At 53.9% G+C, this 11,612-nt stretch overlaps 2 protein-coding genes across 3 annotated transcripts; both read right to left on the bottom strand.

Moving 5' to 3' along the window:
- Nucleotides 1-1,478: 1,478 nt before the first annotated feature.
- LOC144717825 (deubiquitinase DESI2-like) lies at nucleotides 1,479-4,059 on the bottom strand. Its single transcript, XM_078593508.1, is given in 3 exon segments — nucleotides 1,479-1,665; nucleotides 1,667-2,193; nucleotides 3,814-4,059. Coding segments are annotated over 2 exon segments (606 nt in total). The 5' UTR covers nucleotides 2,162-2,193; nucleotides 3,814-4,059; the 3' UTR covers nucleotides 1,479-1,554.
- Nucleotides 4,060-4,931: 872 nt separating this feature from the next.
- MED18 (mediator complex subunit 18) lies at nucleotides 4,932-11,167 on the bottom strand. 2 transcript variants are annotated; one of them, XM_078593506.1, is made up of 5 exons: nucleotides 11,096-11,167; nucleotides 9,396-9,472; nucleotides 8,061-8,227; nucleotides 6,863-7,048; nucleotides 4,932-5,939 (listed from the first exon to the last, which is right to left on the bottom strand). In XM_078593506.1, the coding sequence occupies exons 2-5, from the start codon at nucleotides 9,469-9,471 to the stop codon at nucleotides 5,730-5,732; spliced, it is 639 nt and encodes a 212-aa protein (XP_078449632.1). In that variant the 5' UTR covers nucleotide 9,472; nucleotides 11,096-11,167; the 3' UTR covers nucleotides 4,932-5,729. The 2 variants fall into 2 exon arrangements, with proteins under 2 accessions (XP_078449632.1, XP_078449633.1); XM_078593507.1 differs by having other exon boundaries at nucleotides 11,010-11,107.
- Nucleotides 11,168-11,612: the final 445 nt, after the last annotated feature.

Genomic DNA, 11,612 nt, shown 5'->3' with positions numbered 1-11,612 from the left:
CACGCATGCAGCTGATGTCACAGGGTTTACGACAGCCTCCTTATCTACACGATCCTTCAACAAATGTCTCAGCCTGACGCGGTAGACAGCGCTGGCTAAGGGGCGACGGAGATGCATGCAGTGCAGAAAGACCTGCGAAGCAGCCGCTCAAGAGAACAGTTGCTCACAGTAGAGAGGCCTCGCGAGCGAAGCTGCCTGCGTTCACCAAACGTTCGCGTGCCCACCAGCGACTCTCAGCGTCGAGGCTGGCGCGGGCTCCCTCCTGACCGCGGTCAAAACCAACGCCGTCGCTTAAATCAGACGACCTCCCCTGAGACAGGCTCCCTGCAACCCGCTCGCTGCTGGACAAGAGACTAGATTTGAAGCTTTCGTGACTGCAAGGATTCATATTCTTAGGTTTTTTTCGGTAAAGTCACGTAGGTAAAACATTAAAATTTATAAAAGTAAAATAAAAAATTTTTATTTTACTTTTATTAATTATAATCTTACTTTTATTAAATTTAATCACTTAGGTAAAAAAACAAAATTAATAAAAGTAAAATAAAAATAAAATATTTTTATTTTACTTTTATTAATTTACATTTTTTACCTATGTGACTTTACCGAAAAAACCTAAGAATATGAAGACTTGAGTCTTCTCAGCTCACGCTGATCGTCAAAAGTCTCGTTATCCAATAGGGGGGGCAAAAGCCGCCTTCAAAGTTACAGCCCCCGACAAATTGGCCATAGTGGGTTAGGGCACACAAGCACAACCTCGCCCTTAGCGTCACCCAGCCCAGATACTCAGGAGGCAGATAAGGCAGTGTGTGTCCTCGACCGGGAAACTAATTAGACGGATGAATGGCATACAACTTCAGCGCAGAAACGCACTGTCACTCTCCGGGACGACTGCTCGGGCACCAGTGTGAGGCCGGGAAAATAAACACGGGACGGTGACGTCGATTGGTGAGCAAAGGTGGTACCCGACAGTCGACGACCCAGATGGTGGTGGGGCAAGTGGGGAGTAGTAGTTGCCCGCCCCGTTGGGGGGAGGCGAGTGCGATTGCAGCGCGATTTAGTTTCTGTGATTTAAACCGGAGGAGCAAAGAAGCTGCCCTCGGGTGTTGCGCGCACAAGGGACTGAGCGTGCGCGCGGCTCTCCAGCGGGGCCATCAAGAACCCCACATTCCAAAACAACCCAGCCACAGTGGACTGGGGTGTTCGTGTTGTGATGGGGTTGGGATGTGGATATCGATAGCAGGTAAGGTAAGAAATAGGGCAAGCGCTAGGCCTCTGACACTGCCTCACACCTCACCGTTCACTATATTAACTGTACCCACCCACCGGCTCACCTACTCGTCCAACCCGTTTGTAAGCCACCATGCTCACTAGTCTCCTCGCTCTGTCCATTTGCTCACCCACTCAACTCAGCCACCCACTCGTCCGCATATCTCTTCATCATTCCCACTCGCTTGCTCCCCCGCCCACCCCTCCGCCCGCCCGCCATGGACGGAGCACCACCACCACCACCGCCGACTGGCACCACCGACTGGCACCACCACCGGCACCACGGTCTCACACGCGCGTGTGCCGGCCCGACCGCCCACCCCCGGCCTCCGCGTCGTCGGCACCGCCCGCGTCGGCGCCTCCCTGCTGCTGCCGCTGCTGCCCTCCCGCTACCGCCCCCCGCGCCGCCCTGGGCCGCCACGACGCTGCTCTGGAGGGCGGCGGGCGTGAGCCACTCACGGGGCAGGCAGCTCTGCAGGAAGGGGATGCACGAGCTGACGTAGGCGAGGCGGTTGACCCAGCGCGGGATCTCGCGGCCGCACAGCACCTCGCTGACGGCGCTCGAGAAGTGGTTGCAGTTCTTGCGCATCAGGTGGTAGGCGTCCCCGCGGAACTCCCGGCCCAGCTCCTCCACGATGCTCTCCACGTCGCCCTCGGCGAAGTCCGTGGTGCCCAGCACGATGGCCTCCTTGAAGCGGAACGCGTCGCCCAGCTCGCTCGCGTCGCCCGGCGAGATCTCGAAGATGCCCGAGAAAGGGTACGGGTGGCCCCCGTACGCAAACTCGCGGCCGTACACCTCGACGCCCGAGTGGAAGACGCCGATACCCAGGGACGCCGTGTACTCGTTGATCCAGTACATGTCGTACACGTTGAGCAGCACCGGCTGGTTCGCCATGGCAGGCGGGTGGGAGGAGGCCCGGGGCCCGTCTGGGGAGGGAGTGTGAAGGGACGAAAGGGTGGTAAGGGAGATAGATGGAGGCCATGCCGTCTCTCCTTTCCCTCTGCCTGGATTCTCTCTCCTACTTCTCTAACCCCCCCCCCCCAACTCTGTTCGTCCTCCTCCACCACGTCGCCACCTGGTTTTTTTAATCTCTTCGAGTATAACTCACCCCATTCACCAGGTCCTCACCACCTGCTCGCTCTCTCTCTCTCTCCCTCCACCCAGGCCCTCACCTCCAACAAAGTCGACTTTCTTCCCACTCCTCACGACAGCGCATTATTTCCGCCGCTCTCTCCGTGTCACGGGTCTCTCTGCCCCGACTCATCATCACGTCCCCCCAACTCACCCCACCCCACCACTCTCTCTCTCTCGCCGGGCTCTAACCACCACCAATAAACCAAACGCCACGGAGTGACGGTGACGTCCTCCGTGACCCCTGTGCCAAGCCAGGTGCACCTTTTGAGGCCACGCGAAGTGTCGAAAGGGCTCGCTGCTTGGCAGGTTCAGATAATCGTCACTGTGGTGTTGGCCGTGAGTGGGAATCCTCTGTTCACCACCCCCGCCGCTTCTCATTGACATCTCTCTCACCTCGTCTCTCCCCCCACCACCCACCACCACAACCCCCCTCACCACCACCACAACCCCCCTACCACCCACCACCACCACAACCCCCCCACCACCCACCACCACAACCCCCCCCCCCCACCCACCACTACAACCCCCCCCCCCACCACCCCCACCCCCCACCACCACCACCACCACCACCCCACCACCACCACCACCCCCACCCCACCACCACCCCCACAACCACCCCCCACCACCACCCCTCCCCCCACCCCCCCCCACCACCCTCCACCACACTCCACCACCCCCCACCATCACCAACCCCCACCACCACCACCCCCCACCACCACCACCCCCCCACCACCACCACCCACCACCACCCCCACCCCCCACCACCACCCCCCACCACCACCACCCCCCACCACCACCCCCCACCACCACCCCCACCACCACCCCCCCCACCACCACCACCACCCCCCACACCACCACCACCCCCCCCCACCACCACCACCCCCCCACCACCACCACCACCCCCCCACCACCACCACCCCCCCACCACCACCACCCCCCCCCACCACCACCACCCCCCCCCCCACCACCACCACCCCCCCCCACCACCACAACCACCCCCCCCACCACCACCCCTCCCCCAACCCCCCACCACCCGTCCCCCCACCACCACCACCACCCCCGACCACCCCCACCCCCCACCACCACCACCCCCACCCCCCACCACCACCACCCCCCCACCCCCCCCACTACCACCACCACCACCCCCCACCACCACCCCCCACCACCACCACCACCCCCCACCACCACCACCACCCCCCACCACCACCACCCCCCCTCCCCACCACCACCAACCCCCACCACCACCACCCCCCCTCCACCCCCCCTCCCCACCACCACCACCACCACCCCCCCTCCACCCCCCCTCCCCACCACCCCCCCCCCCCCCTCCACCCCCCCTCCCCACCACCCCCCACCCACCACCACCACCCACCCACCCCCCACCACCCACCACCCCCCACCGGTCTCTTCACCTCCTCGTCCCGCGCGACGGCCGCGGCCGCGGCGGCGGCAGCACGAGCGGCGCTGCGAGTGAGGCGCCTCGGCGTTGTTTGTTGTTGTTTGTTGTTGTTGTGAATCAGCAGCAGGATGAAGAGGTTTGACGATGATGAGGACGACGAGGAGGAGGTTCGTGTCGGCGCTTGAGCAGGAAGCGACGAGCTGGTGGGGAGGGGCTGGTGGTGGGGGGGGTCACGGGGTCGCTGGAGGGGCGGGGTCACGCGCGCGTGCGCGGGGGGGGGGTGTGAGGCGGTCTGGTGACGTCAAAAAACTTAAACGGCTCGGGCGCGATGACGTCATACGACGCTATCCCGAGGCGCGAGTGACGCAATGTGACCAAATGGGCGTCCACGAGAGGACGCTACCGCGATGACGTTAAGGAGCTGGGGGCGGGTGACGTCGGTGTCCGCGTTAGGGAGAAATGACGTAATGGTTGGCGGACAGGTGTGACGTCACACCAGAGAGAGACGTGACGACATAACTACGTTCTGGATCCACCCAGCGTGAATAATTCATCAGTGGTCGCCCTATGTAGCCGAGTCACCGGCATGGGAACGTGGAATTTCCACCGATGGCTCCGGGGCTGCCAGCGTTCTAGAACACCCAGACTCTGCGCTTATACTGGTAGGAACCACCTGGTTCCACCAACCCACAGGGGATTATTGTGTCCGTCCGTCGTGCATCCAAAAATGGGAGGGGTGGGGCTGGGTGGGGAGGGGCTGGTCACCCCGTGGTGCCCTTATAAAACTCAACGTTTAACCTACTCACGCCGGCTTGTGCCCGCCCTCACAGTCGGGCATATTTGCGGAATACACCACGCCGCTGTTGACCCTGGCCATTGACCGAGCAACCCAACGTTCCTACCAGCTCCCTCCGCACGAATGTGTTTCTAAGCAGAGGGGACATTGAGACTAAGACAAATATGGACCATTTCCCACCCAAAATAAATGCATTTCGGTTGCACTAAGAGATGTTTTTTTTTATAGAAATTGAGGAATTCTTCCGACTTGAAACTAAATCCAGTGACGGTTAAACCACCTTACAGATATGTAAGGTGCGAAAAGACGTTCAACATACATACAACACAGGCGCATTCAAGGAGGAGAGGCAGGGTTTATCCTAGGCACATATTTCAGTATTTTATAAAGCATTTGAAAAGTTTGAACTATATTGTTTAGATACAAAACTTAGGTTAAATGAGTATTTACAAATGACGAAAACGAGCGGAAATTAACGTCTTGCAGGCCACGCTCACATTCCGAACCTGAAGCTACTCTGAAAAATAAACATCAGCGGGCAGTTGCATAAAACATCTGAAGTAGATTATTTTCCTTTCATGTATAATTTTACGCAGTATACAAAGGGAACCATCACCAAAGGTGGCTCATGCAATCGTCCACAGGACTCTAAATATATTAACATGGCGTGGAGCGGTGGTGCATCGGTTCGCACACTTTGCTAACATCCACAGTGATATCTAATACCATTTCAAGTTTCCCCCCCTCACCGATTCACACTGACCAGCACAGTGAAGTACGCTCATGCAACTCTCGTGACAGAAACAAGGGAAGGCCATCATCCAGCAGTGAATTGACAAACGGCTGTGATTTTTATTGTACTATTAATAATAGGTGGGTTTGGGTGCCAAGAGTGGCACTCAGCCAGCACAGATGATACCCTGCGTTCTAATCCAAGTTTCTGCCCGCCCCTCCTGGTGATTAAACCGGATTCTGGAGCATTACGAGTTACAACTCAGTCCAGTAAAGAAAGCTCAACGAAACAACCCAAAACCGAGCGTGGATGAACGCCAAACAAGCAAGCGGTGCTAAAAAGGATGGATCCTTCGCACGCTGCCCCCCGCCCCTTCCCCACCCTCCCCGCCCCCCCACCGCTAGAGGCGCTTGGGGTCGATCTTGTCGAGCTGCACCAGCGGCTTGAGCTGCTCGGCGAAGCTGCGCATGTCCTCGGCAATGGCGTCGGCGCCGCCGCCTCCAGCGCCGCCGCACACGACGCTCAGCTCGAGCAGGTGCGACGGGGACAACGGCTCCGCCGACTCCGGGCTTCCGGCGACGAGCAGCCGGAACACCTTGCACACCACCACCTACACACACACAAAAAAAACATCCACCCGTGGAGCTCACGCTGTTGTATGTATGCCGTACGTATGTTGAACTTCTTTCACACTGTACGTTGCCAACCGTGCTAATCGGAGGTGCGGACGAAGGACAGCAAACTCAGCACAAGAAGTTCTGAAGAAATTAACTTTCAATGTAGACGATTTAAAAGCGCATAGCTCCAGTGGCTTCCTAATATCAAAAGAACGTTCCAGACGGCCAAAGAAGAGCATCTGAACGCGAGCGATGCGGTGACCGTCGTTGTTCCATGGTTAACCTAAAGCTGCTGCGAGGATGACGAGAGTTAACGTGATGGTATAGTTCTTTGACGAGATCAGCAAGGTATTGTGGTTAATGTGTGGCAAGTACTTTGTGTGTACCTTATAATGTATTAGTTTGGCAACCGGAAGCCAATGCAGCTGAGCGAGCGCTGTTGGGGACATGTGCTGCTAGCGACCCCCTACGAAGTGCCTGCAATGGTGCACAAGGGGGGATTTGTGTGGCCAGAACCAGCTCTGTCTCCCCAGTGCTGATGCGTGCAGACCACACCAGGTACTCATTTGAGACCGAGTCCAAAGAGTGCAGGGGTGGGGAACCTGCTGCTGACTGAGGGCCGAATCGGACTTTCGAATACCTTTGGTGCAGTCACTTATTTCGCTTAAAGATGAGTGTGGCCAAGCTGGTTACCATGACGTATACAGCTGTATTGCTTTCAGGCCATATCGAAGTAGCCGGTGTCATGTGGCCACGGACCATGTGATATAAAGACAGAGGTTCTTCACCTTTGACCTATTGGGAGTCAAAGAAAATTCGGATGTCACTCACCACTGATGTCAGTTGTGGCCAGGCATGAAATCCAGATCACAACCTCCCTCGACAATTCCCCCCCCCCTCCTCCTTCCTCCCGCACCTTCATAGTTCCCTTGCGGTAGATGTGTCCACGTGCGATGTACTCGTGGTCGGTGCGGAAGCCCATGTGCTGCAGGAAGGTGGGCAGGCACTCCGAGGCGGCCACCTCCACCACGCTGCGCACCAACGCTCCCCGCTGCTTGTCCCCGACCTCAGCTGTGCCCACGTAGCGAAGCTGCCACGGCAGCTGCAGCGCAAGTACACGCGGATATGTACGAATGCGTACAGATAACGTGCGCTTTGATGTGCGCGAAGCACAAAGACTCAACACGTGCACTCACACTGAAATGCACGAGAAGCTATGGGCACAAGTGTAACACGAGGGGTACAACAATTGATCTCCCTGGAAATGTAATGAATGTGCAATTCATAGCCAACAAATGTATGGATTGTTTCTAGTTTATTTCTGCCTTGATTGTATCGCTGTTTGCTACAACAGCCTGAATCTAAATTGAGACTACCAAACGAGAGTGTGCACACACATGAATGCACAAATGCACACACGTAGACGTGCATACACACAGAGAAGCACAACGATGAAGATCCCCTTTCATAATAATTTATAATAAAGTTTTTGGGTTAGATCGCATTATTTATAAATGTGTCGTAACCCTCCACCACCCGATACGGCCAATCAGCAAAAAAGTGTCACATTGACAAAAGACAAATAGTTCACTACTTTAGCCCACCGGTGTGTTGAAGCGTGAAACCACAACATTTACAATTTTTGAGTAGTACGACGTTTTACTGGTAATTACATCCAGCATCATCGGGCAATTCGCCAGAATAGTGAAGCCCTCACTTGCTCCCGGTCTTAAATAGAGCAGCAGCAGAAGGGTGACGTCATAATTTAACTCATTCAGGTGCAGTGATTTGAGGTGGAGGGGGGGGATTGTAATTATATAATAGATTGGTAATCAGTCAATTGTTATGATTAGTAATGAGTTGTAGATTAGTAATTAGTTGTAATGTGTGTTATTGTAATTTTTGCTATGTTCGTAATCAGTTAATTAGGATGTGTTTCCCCTATAAGGAATTGTAATATGTATATGTTGGCCATAATAATTCATTTAATTTGGGTCGCCAGGTTCATACCGTAGCGCGCTAAGCACCACACAAGAGCACGCACATATACACGACAATGAGACACAGGAATACGCACGCTGACGCGCGAGATACCCATCTCCGCACACCCTCACCCCGGGTCGGTCCAGGGCGTGCCGCGCCCGAATGACGAACGGCGACCCCTGCCCAGGCTTGAGCAGGAAAACGATCTCATGGTCGGCAAATGACTCCGCCTCCATGTTATCGCAGAGACCACGCAGGCGGCTGAGCACATTGTCCACGCTGCTGTCCAGCACGCTGCCTGCACACGCACAGCCATGCACCATTATACAACAACTGACGTTCGCCACTAAGTCGTGGTGAAGTCACCACGGCGGTCGTGCACTTTGAGGCCACTTGAAGTGTCGAAGGCTTGCTGGCAGGTCACAGGACAGACTCAAGTGCCATGGTTTGACTGAGATGACTGGTAGATGCACCATCTGTGTTTCTCCTACTGTGCCAACTTGCTGTATTTTAGCTGCCTGGTGCTCAGCTAGCTGTTGTGAGTGTTGCTCCTCTGTCCTCCGTTGTTGATGGAGGGCGACTGCCTCCAACTGCTCAGCAGCGTCCTTCACAAGCCTCCTCCACAGAGGGTGATCTTGACACCGCTGGTACCAGTTATCGGCAAGTCCACTCGGCTCCATATCCTCCTGTACCACATCAATCTCTTCTCTCGCCCGTGCCGCACCCGTTTTGCCCCCTTTATTCAGCCAAACAAAATCTGTTTGGGCATGCAGTGGAAGGGCATGCGGGCTACATGTCCCAGCCAAAACAGCCTTGCCTGCCAGAGGAGCTAACCGATGGGACTATGTCCAAGATCTTTCAAGGATCTGTGAGCTCCTCACACAATCCAGTCTGGTTAAACCCAGGATGGATCGATCGTAGGTAGGTCAGCCTGAATGTTTCTCACTGGCACCGATGTTACATTCGGTGGGGGTCCACGTTTCATAAGTACCACACTGGCATGCACACATTATACCGGCACATACGCATACAAACCCCTTTACACCACATGAGCACATAGATACAATCCCATACACCACTATACACCACACTGGCATACGCAGATATGAGAACACACTTTAAGACGCGGAGGAGAAAACACGATGAAAGTAGCACTGCAAGATGCCTCTGCAATGGGAAACGCCAGCCGGAGGTGAGAAAAGATGGTAAAAGTTGCTCTACACGTTTCAGACAAGGGCCAAATAGGGATCTCGGTCTTTGTCTGGAACTGAGGCCATCTGAAATGCATGGCTATAAGAGGGTGCTTACGTGATATTTCTATTCATGTCAATGGGAATGGCTCACGTGACCCACAAAAGCAGGTCGTTGGTTGGTATTTGTCGGTATCTACTGGATATGAAAGCCCTGTTGGGGCCTCGGTAATGGAACGGCTCCCCAGCTCTTGACGAGGAGAGTGTGGCGAGCACCTTGCAGGAGATATTCCATGGAGCTCAGACCTCCGCCTCCCGTCAGGGGCTGCACTGGAATACCGTGCTCCTCCATGCTGCACGACACACGGGACAGGGACACGCGGTGGTTCATGAACACAAAACGCATGGTGGCAGATGAAGGCAGGGAGATGGGTTCACACACCGGCAGATAGGAAGACACCGGGACAGACGGACAGGGACACAGATCTGCCGTCAAGCTAAAGCAGGGCGACCGGCGCCGAGACATCGTGGAGACAGGGCGAAGAAAATCCGCTCGCGTGCAGGGGGCGAGATGGGTTACATGCAGAGGTCGCAGATTCCTTACCCGTACCCGGCCGCACCAGGGTCGCAAACGGGTACCCGTACCCGGCCGTACCCGTACCCTACCTGTACCCAGCCGGGTACGGGTAGGGTACGGGTATCAGGTACCTGATTGCGACCTCTGGGATGAAGCCATGTTGCAGGCGCGGGTGGGTTGATTCTAGGAACTTGAATTGTGAGAAGAGACAAGACGTTGGGAAATGAGTGACAGTTACTCACCAGTGACTCACGGTCTACCCGTACCCGGCCGCACCAGGGTCGCAAACAGGTACCCGTACCCGACCGGGTACGGGTAGCCGGGTATCGGGTAGGGTACGGGTATCGGGTACCCGGTTGCGACCTCTGGTTACACGGGAGGAGGCCTCCATCCAGCAGTGGATAGATGACGGAATGGCGATGAAAGTGCGTCTCGTCGACGGTACATACGCAGTAGTGTGCACACAGAGTTAAGGGTGGCCTAACAGAATCGCAATATGCATTACTGGAGAGATCCGACGAGCCACAACAGGTAAGCGAATTACCAGAACGCCTACAAACGAAACTAAAGCATCCACACCAGTGTCAGATGATCCTAGTAGCAAAAGTAGCTACATATGCTACGTACCCCGAACTTTCAAGGGCCCCGCGCTAAATGCGTTCAAGCGATCAATTCCGGTTTCAGTGATTTTGCACTAGCTCTATTACTATAGTACTATACCGCCTTCAACTTTAACGAACGACTGGGTGTTTCAGGTTAGCGATTTGTCGTATTATCTGGCCATATAGCAAATGAAAAAATACAATTACTTTACTATGCAAGTTAAAAATGTTTCATATTTACGTGTTTTTATAATATTCATGGCACCCTTAATAACAACAAATGCTACAGGCACTAGCCTCATCCGGCACTTGTTCCACACCCGTCTGGGCAAAGAACCCAAGAACCCGAGGCTGTTACAGCAACTTCATACTCTTGGTTCGTTCACGTAAATATAAAATAACATTATACCCACGTGACTTTACCGAAAAAAACAGAGTATGGATTCCAGCAGTCAAGAAAGCTTCAAATCATTTTTTAATCATGTTATTTTATTATTTTATTTTTATTATTGTATTATTTCAACCTATCTACGTGACTTTACCGAAAGAACCAAAGCATATGAATCCCTGGCAGTCACAAAAACTTTAAATCGAATTTTTTTTTCACACCAATTTCGTTTTCAGAAAGCGACGTTGCTGCCACAACAGGCACCCTGCCCAACGCCGCTGCCCGTCGCTCAACGTCGCAAGTTCCCAAACGGTTGGCGTTACTTGTTGACGTTGCGTCTGTGGTGATGTTAACGATGTTAATGTTGTTGTTGTTATTATTATTGTTGTTGAGGAGTCGTTCACCAAACCTTGCTTCTGCGTGGTGCCCTGGACGGCGTGTGATCCTGGGGTGACGTCACCGCTACGGCACCCGGCGAGGCTGCCCCGAACGCGATTGTAAATTAGCTTTCCTTGAAAAATAAATGCACTTATAAATTAAACTAAATATATATTATATTCTTGGTTCTTTCGGTGAAATCATGTAGAAGGGAAATAATATTAAATATTTGTTTTTATTATTTTATTATTTCCCTTCTACGTGACTTTACCGAAAGAACCACGAATATGAATCTCTGCAGTCACGAAAGCTTCAAATCAAAATTTTAATATATATTTTTTATAAATATAAGAATTGGTTTTACCCTTTCTGGCAATAAAAACAGGCGTTATGATGTTAAAACAAACAGAAATCGTTTGCAAGGAATCATGTCTGCATTAAGGGGCCGTCCATAAAGACGTCACGCGATTTTGGACGAATTTTTTACCCCCCCCCCCCCTTTCGTCACACGACGTCACAAAAAGTCAGACCCCACCCTCAAATATGAC

Source organism: Lampetra planeri, chromosome 4 (genome assembly GCF_965212315.1).
Source record: "Lampetra planeri chromosome 4, kcLamPlan1.2.h2, whole genome shotgun sequence".
Taxonomy (NCBI): domain Eukaryota; kingdom Metazoa; phylum Chordata; class Hyperoartia; order Petromyzontiformes; family Petromyzontidae; genus Lampetra; species Lampetra planeri.
The sequence above is the reverse complement of the archived record's forward strand: the minus strand, read 5'-3'. Positions and strand labels throughout refer to the sequence as shown.

Coding starts and splice junctions, on each gene's coding strand:
- MED18 (XM_078593506.1), bottom strand. CDS start 9,471: ATGGAGGAGCACGGTATTCCAGTGCAGCCCCTGACGGGAGGCGGAGGT. Junction 7,049..8,060: donor ACGCCCTGGACCGACCCGGG/GTGAGGGTGTGC, acceptor CTTGCGCTGCAG/CTGCCGTGGCAGCTTCGCTA. Junction 5,940..6,862: donor ACCGCAAGGGAACTATGAAG/GTGCGGGAGGAA, acceptor GTGTGTGTGTAG/GTGGTGGTGTGCAAGGTGTT.